General features: G+C 38.2%; 1 protein-coding gene across 1 annotated transcript; it reads left to right on the top strand.

The window, feature by feature from the left end:
• Nucleotides 1–1893: 1893 nt before the first annotated feature.
• Nucleotides 1894–6818, top strand: LOC113174637 (adhesion G-protein coupled receptor G1-like). The gene is made up of 12 exons (XM_026378715.1): nucleotides 1894–1962; nucleotides 2623–2717; nucleotides 2824–2893; nucleotides 3136–3277; nucleotides 3930–4049; nucleotides 4283–4408; nucleotides 4571–4616; nucleotides 4785–4879; nucleotides 5601–5716; nucleotides 5931–6199; nucleotides 6297–6394; nucleotides 6810–6818. Exons 2-12 carry the CDS (start codon nucleotides 2624–2626, stop codon nucleotides 6816–6818), a joined length of 1185 nt encoding a protein of 394 aa, XP_026234500.1. The 5' UTR covers nucleotides 1894–1962; nucleotide 2623.
• The last annotated feature ends 1440 nt before the right edge of the window (nucleotides 6819–8258 follow it).

Raw genomic sequence — 8258 nt, 5'->3', positions numbered from 1 at the left:
GAAGGAATGGAGGAAGGAATGAAGGGAGGAAGTGTCACCACTGCAGATTGATAGGACAGCACAGAGTGATTCTAGTTATTTGCTCCCACTCTGTGTGATGGAGACTGTGGAGAGACATGACTATGTAGATCCTTATCAGTAGGCTGTAGTCTGTAGTCTACTGATCACACACACACTGGTCACTGATCAAGCCTCCCTAAACCACTTTGTGAAATATAAACTGAGACAAGAACATTTCAAGCAGTTTTACTTTGGAAGGGAGGCAAAAGGCAGATATGGAAATTCCCTTGTCCATACAGTTTTATAACATGTCGCCACTTTGGCTGACAGGTCGCAGTAAACTGTTCAACAAATAAAGATTGTTATTTTATCATCCAGGTTTTTCCACTTTGTCATGATGTGGATCAACACCTGCCGTGTGAGTCATTCTGCGCAGTGGTCTTTCTATCCAGGTGAGCAGTTTGAGACAGGTAGGATCAAACCCCAGAGGCCAACGTCAGTCAACCCCTGCTCACACACCAATGAAGTGTAATGGCATAAATCAACCGAATACAGGGTAATCCTTCATGTCACAGCTTTACCTTGATATATTTTTTCTAAAACTCTATTTAACTGTTTTTCTTAGATACCTAAAGCTACAATATGTAACTTTTTAAAAATATCTTTAGTAGAAATATGTTCCAAAACAAGTTTTGGCTCTTTCTCATTTATTCCAATTTCATAATGACTACTACCTGAAGTGCTGTGCTGGGTGTGTTGGAGAGAAGCAGATTGTAGCAGAGCAAGAAGAGGCAGACCTGAGGGAGCAGAGCAGATTGATTTCAAGAGTATAGCCAAATTTTATAATGTAGCTTCAGCAAGGGGAACAATTCAATGTAAGACTGGCAACATATGAATCTATGCAAGAATTCGAATAACACAAAAGCATTAGGTCTTTCTCTCTCTCACACACACACACACAGACACACAGAGAGAGGCCACCTGCATGTCCAGCCCCGTAAACTTGTTGATGGATACAGCACAATGTGCAACACGCACATGTACTGCACCACCATGAAACACATGTACAGGGTCATAACTTGCAGGTGGGTCCATAAACATGCATTGGTCTATATTAAGAGTTAAACAAGTGGCTTGATGTCCAAATGCCAAAATTCAAACACCGTCACTCAGGTCAGGTCAGAATGGACCTGGCAGCAGATTCGGGGATGTTTTTTTTCTGTTTTTAGTCATGTAAGAAAAAGTTAATGCAAAGTTTGAGACAAGTTTTATTTATGTATTTCTTACTCTAATGAATGTCACAATCCAGTCCCACATGGGACTAAGAATTGCACAATTTGCAAAACAAATCCAGGCTCCTGTGTTCTATGCAAACTTGTTCATCAGGCTATAAGGAATAATGCAATTCAAATTTTTGCCCATAACAGTAATGCATTTTCATAATTAGCCCTTGTTTCAAGCTTTGGATTTTTATACTTGTAGCAACCAGGGCAAATTACAATAAATGCAAACTGCAGAATAAGACACTTGCAACCCCTCAATTTTTAACATGCTTCTTCCCTCTGTTGGTGAAAGTAGTGACATGCAGCCAACTCCTGAGTGATGTGCATTGCACAGTGTGGACCATTTATGTGCTAGTAACTAGCACATAAATGTAACACAAGTAACTGCTATAATAAATACGTGAATTAATATAGAATGTGAGTTCAGAACACGTCTGCAATCTCCAGTGCTGAGTATAATCTGTATTAATGGTTTTATGTGAGTTGACACTGTGTTTGCAGTGGTCAGAGATACTTTTAATAGACACTTTTGACTGTCGATCTGTTGGTACTTCCTCTTTTTATGCAGATTGTTATGTCATGTCACATCTCCTCACTTGCTTTTGTCTTGCTGTCACATAAACTGTATTCTGTATTTTCTCTAGACATCATTTATACAGGAAGTCACTAACAAGCAAAGGTAGGCTCTACTTTGATTCTCCTTATGTATTTTTAGCTTATTTAACTATCTGTACTGATGTTGATATTAGACCTGTGAAATATTTGTTGGTTATTAAGCTAAGTGTATGAAAATGACTTGTAAACATAGTTCCTGTTGTATACCCAGTTATTACATGTGAATGAGGGCAGTGTTTGTATTTCCTTACGTGGCAGTGTATATGGTTTAAAAAAGATCAGTCTAAAATATAGTAAAATTAAATACAGTACAATACTAAGACAGTGCTTGTTGTATTCTTAGGCATAGTACAGCACATATATTGTTGTTTTCCTGTGATCTGTACTAGATTGAACTGTGTTACAGTTACTAATCTTGAGGTGTCTGTTTTTGGGTGCTGTTTTACAGCAATTTTGGCTGTAGTCTGCTGTATGCCATTTTGTATTAGGTCATTGCATTGATTATGTTGCATATGTAACTAAGTGGATGTTAACACTGTTGATGTTCTGAGGAAAGCACATGAACTATTGACTAATGAGTGTGAAAACATTATCGGACATCATTAGGTTGGAACTTTGTGTGAACTTATTTCATAACATATGTGGGTTAGAAAAGCACAGGGGAAGTTCTTTTTTTTTTTTTTTAATGTATTTCTGTTCCAAATAATTAATCTTCACTTTACAGGATGAAGTGGTGGCTTCTCTGGTGTTTTTTTGTGTCTGATATGACACAAAATCAATGTTCTGTTCAAGCCAATTCATGTTCACATCCATGTCAAGGTCAGTTTTAAATAAGGATGATGAAGTGAAAGAAATCTACACAAAAAAGACCCCTTTTATGTAGTAAATATTTTTTTAATTAAAAAATCTTTTATTTTTTCTACAGTGAATATCGTGTCTTATATGGAAGAAGTAAACAGCGTTTTAAATACTGGAAACAACAATGATTCTATAAAGTAAACATTTTAAATATAAATTAAAGAATTATTTTCAGTTTGGATTTTATGTTTTATGTTCGTGTGTTTATATTCAGAATGTATCAGATATTTACATAAGAGTTAAAAATGAATGCTTTTCACGAGTATCAAATTTGAAACCATGTTTGAGGTTGAGATATCTTGCGGTTTAAAATTAAATGGTTTAAAGAAAGCAGCTGTGAATTATAATGAACTTACATTTTCCTGTCCTCTTTCACAAGTCACGTGAAGTGTCTAGAAAAGTGTCTAGAGGAACAAGACGTTGAGGATACTAAACCCATATCTGTCAGCAATTTGGTGGCTGTAATATACAAACCCAACCTCTCCTTCACAGGCCTTAAAATTCATGCCAACGAGTATGAGGTAAGACTAAAACATAGCCAGAATCTCACTTACATTTATTACTTTTTGGTAGATTTATTATCAGATAAGGCTCACAATGCCTATCACTTGATTCCTGCCTAAAATACTCACAAGAATACTCTGACTACAGGGTTTCAAGCCAATTCGTGGTTAAAGTTACCATGGTAAAGGCATTTGGTGTTTCCAAATGACACATCCTCTCTCTACTGACTCAGACAACTAACTCAGTTGGTTGGCTGGCATTTGGTGAACATGGTAAACATTAATTAATTAGTTAGAATTGTCATTGACCATGTGTGTTGTGTTTGCTTAGCAGTTAGCTCAATGAACCACTCTTATGTTTGTCCATTCAGCGTGTTTGTGAGGTGTTTGTTTGCAAGGCAGCACTCTTTAATAACAAACTTCTAGGAATTGCAAAAAAATGATGCCTGTGTATGTTGAGAACTATGTTCTCACATATAATCACTTAAGTTAGTTAACTAACAGTGACTGTACTCAGAAAAGGAGTCGAGTCAGCCACGTTTGCAAATTCAAATTTCTTTCCTTGGTTGTTGATTTAAGGTGCAATAAGTCTATGTGTTTCATGATGTTGTTGCAGGTATTTACATGCTATGTTTCTATTCCTGTTCTTGGGACTGTGTCTCTGATATAGGCAATGCCACATAAGCCTGTCACTAACCGCAAAGTGAGTGTTCAGCTGCCAGAAGAGTTGGATGCCGGACCAAACAACACGATTGTGTTCTGCATGATTACCTGGCCTCACACAGATGGGGTCAGAGACTGAATACTGTAGACCAGAATCTAAAAGGCTATTAAATACTATAAATAAATGCTGGTGGCATATCCTACATAAACTCTACTTTATAGCTTTCAGTTGACATGATTTGTGTTTTGTGGTTAAGGTAAACATCAACCCTGTAGAACATTTAAGAATAATTATGTTGCCAGTTTGAGCAACTTTTACATTAAATGATGAACTAACTATTTAAATGTCCTGTCCTGTAGACCATATGGGGAGCCCCAAGTTTAATATATGAGAACAGACTGGTCGGCCTGAGTGTGGGTGGCAAGAATGTTTCAGGACTACAGAAACTTGTCAACATCACCATGAACGTGACTACAGCCATCAACGTAACTACAGCTTTATTGCAAAGATCTTTTGCCCTAACCCTTATGAGTTATGTGATATTATTATGAAGTAATGCATGGTGCTGTATGTTGTTTCCAAGATGTAGTTACAATCCTAAATATGTACAGTAAAGACCTTATGTAAATCTGCTTATTGTTTCACAGGAAACCCAAGAACCCAAATGTGTGTTCTTTAATTTTTCCACATGTGGTAAATAACCCAGCATCACATTTGTCATGAATTATAAAAGCCGTTATTTATTATTAAGTTTGATTCATCATCATTTGGAGGTTTTAGTCACACCTAGCACAGTGAGTTGACATAATTCAAATGTTGCCTAATATATCTGTCTGCTTGTTGGTTTGTTTGACTTATTAGAGTACAGTAGCCAAGGCTGCTTAACCCTGTGGAAACGCGGTGAGAGCCACATCACCTGTTCCTGTGACCACCTCACATACTTTGGTGTACTCATGGTAATATGTTTTTCAACATAAAAAGTTGAAATGTAGCGACAAACTGATTGATGCATAGTTAGTTGTCTAAAAAAATGTCTAACATTGTTAGACTTATATAAATAAATGCATTAAATTAATAAAATAATAATATCCATATAATGCATGCAGTATAGCACAGGCTACTTTGCATAGGTGTATCTGAGCTTCTGTCTTGTTGTAAGTGCAGTATATTTTTATTTCCTGCTGTGCAAGTTGCTGAAACCACAATGACACAAACAATCTCTAAAAATAGTAATAGACAAAAATAATGTGCAAACCTTTAAAGTACCATTCACCAACATCTAGAATGCAGTGAGAGAGCTAAGCAACAGCTCTCACACTATTATTAATTTTGCTCTTTATAAATATTATTCTTACGCCCGTTTCTTCGGTCGTTAACTCGTCCTTGATGCTTTGTCGTAGAAACATTATTCAACTTTCTAAATATGTGTCTTGTTTATGCAACATGTGCTAGTATGTTTTCAACTTTTTATTTTATTACCTACTACTACAAAGACGTATAAAATGAACTCCAAAAGTAGCAGAACAACAGGTGATGCAAAATAATGACCATAAAGGCACAAAAGAGACCAAAAGGAAATAAACTGACTACAAGGACACATACAATGGCCAAAGGATCATAAGCAGAATTTGTCATGTATGCATAATATACAGCATTCAGCTCGTCTTTTCTCCACAGGTGACGCCTTCCCTTTCATCTAAAGACAAAGAGATTCTGTTGTACATCACTCTGATTGGCTGTAGCCTTTCCCTCGTTTGCTTGGTCATCACTGTTCTGCTCTTCATCACAAACAGGTAAACGCCATCCACTGAACTAATCCCACTTGACTTTGTTTCTGTTACTTCAGCACCCTAATTGCTTTCATCACCTCAGTGCTTCCTCTCATATGTATGAAATTTGTCTGCAGCCTTTCCTTACATGTTTCCTCATTTATTTCCATCTTCAGTTCAAAGTTCTTTCACTGTACACTGTACACTTACCACAAAGCCGTTCTCCTCTGTCTGACAGACACATGAGAGCAGATGTCTCTATGAAGGTTCACATCAACCTTGCCGTTGCCCTGATTCTCCTCAACGTCCACTTCCTCCCCAGTCAGCAGGTGGCAGCACTGTCCTCCACTGGTCTCTGCCTCTACATGGCTCTTGCTCTTCACTACTCCCTTCTGGCCACCTTTAGCTGGATGGCCTTGGAGGGTGTTCACCTTTACATTCTCTTAGTCAGAGTATTTAATATATACATCAGGAGATACCTGCTCAAACTCAGTGTGGTAGGTTGGGGTGAGTAGAGTTGCCGAGGCTGGGAGCCTACAAGCTGTTAATATCATTTGGAAAAAGTTTGATCAATCCCATGTGAAATTATTGTTTTTTCCTGCAGGTATTCCTGCAGTCATTGTGTCTCTGGTGGTCATCATAGACAGATCCACATATGGTCATGTCCCTTTGGACTTATCTAAACCCCAACGACACCACAATGTAAGAGAGAAGTGGGGACAAAGTTTATTGTACAATCCAGATTAGTAATTAATTCCTATTTACAAAGTGTTTTGCATGGCCATTAGAGTTTCTGTGTACTGATTTAAAAGCTTCATTTAAGACCCCTTACTTTTTAAGCATATACCTGAATCAGTCAGCTGATTTGATATTTTTACTACAGAATGTTAGAATTTTCAGCATTTATTAAAATGTTATTCATCCTCTTCTCTTCCTAGATGCTACATAACAAACAGCACAGTGAAGACTGTGACTACAGAGGCAGTGTTTGGCTTAGTGTTCATATTTAACCTGATCATGTTAGGGGTGACGGTGAGACGTGTTATAAGTCTGCGCAAAAACACGGAGGTAAGCGAAAAACTGCACTCTTTGCATTCTACTCTTCTTGTCTTTCAAGAGGGTCTAACACATTCTTTTATGAGTCTTTTTGATAAAGCAATGGCTAGTGGTTTTCTGAAGTTACTAATTACTCAGCATTTTAACTGGCCTCATAAAGAGGAATAAAGTTACAGAGGAATAAAGTTGATGAGCCACACAATGAAGCTGTGGGAAAGAGTAGTGGAAGCCAGGCTTAGGAAGAAGGTGGAGATTTGTGAGCAGCAGTATGGTTTCATGCCCCGTAAGAGCACCACTGATGCCATTTTTGCTTTGAGAATGTTGATGGAAAAGTACAGAGATGGTCAGAAGGAGCTGCATTGTGTCTTTGTAGATTTAGAGAAGGCGTATGACAGGGTGCCGAGGGAGGAGCTGTGGTACTGTATGAGGCCGTCTGGAGTGGCGGAGAAGTACGTTAGAGCAGTTCAGTTCAGACTGAGATGGTTTAGACATGTGCAGAGGAGGGATAGTGAGTATATTGGTAGAAGGATCTTGGAGATGGAGCTGCCAGGCAGGAGGGCAAGAGGACGACCAAAGCGGAGATATATGGATGTGATAACAGAGGACATGAGGTGTGAGTGTAGAAGATACCCACGATAGAGTGAGGTGGAAAAGGACGATTCGCTGTGGCGACCCCTGATGGGAAAAGCTGACAGAGAAGAAGACGATTTTAACTGGCCTCAAATGTTTGTTCACAATTTACATGACTGAAGTTGACTTAAGCATGCTAAAACTGACTTTGTTACCTGCTACTGCTGAAATCCACCTGCACTTGTTGGGTTACTGGGTGTTAATGTCGCACCCTGCATACATTACAACAGCTCTGTTGTGCACTCTACTGGAAACCATAGGTACAGTACATTTCATGGACTCTAATGGGACCATGTTAATGTGTCATTTGTCACTACATTTGTAAATTTGGGCAGAGCAACCGTGACAGTGCCAAACGAGACATCTTTACCCTGCTGGGAGTCACCACTCTGCTTGGCATCACATGGGGTCTGGTCTTTGTGTCAATCACCACTCCTGGTCTATACCTCTTCTGCATCCTGAACTCACTGCAAGGTCAGTGCACACTTCCACAAAATCAGATTTATTGCATGGCGATGCTACTGTTAAAAGGACCGAAATAGTTAGACAAAAATATTGAATAAATCGTAAGTAAATCCTCCTGATATTAAATCTAATTTCAGTTAGTTAAGCTAGAATCAGAAAATGTTATATTTTCTTAATACCAGACCCCCCACTATGAATGTATAATGAAGGCACACATTTGCACAGTCAAGCATGGAACCTGTGTTTTTTTATACATGATGCAGGTTGAGTATATTTATTCCTAATACAAACTGACGTAATTACTTAAATGCCAAGAAAAACTATTAAGGGGAAAATGGCCTGCATTTTGTATATTGCATTAACAGTGGCCTGACACACGTGCTTATCAGTTTACGTGATTTATACAATCATTTCC

The sequence above is a fragment of the Anabas testudineus genome, chromosome 3, assembly GCF_900324465.2.
Source record: "Anabas testudineus chromosome 3, fAnaTes1.2, whole genome shotgun sequence".
NCBI classification, from domain to species: domain Eukaryota; kingdom Metazoa; phylum Chordata; class Actinopteri; order Anabantiformes; family Anabantidae; genus Anabas; species Anabas testudineus.
The sequence above is the reverse complement of the archived record's forward strand: the minus strand, read 5'-3'. Positions and strand labels throughout refer to the sequence as shown.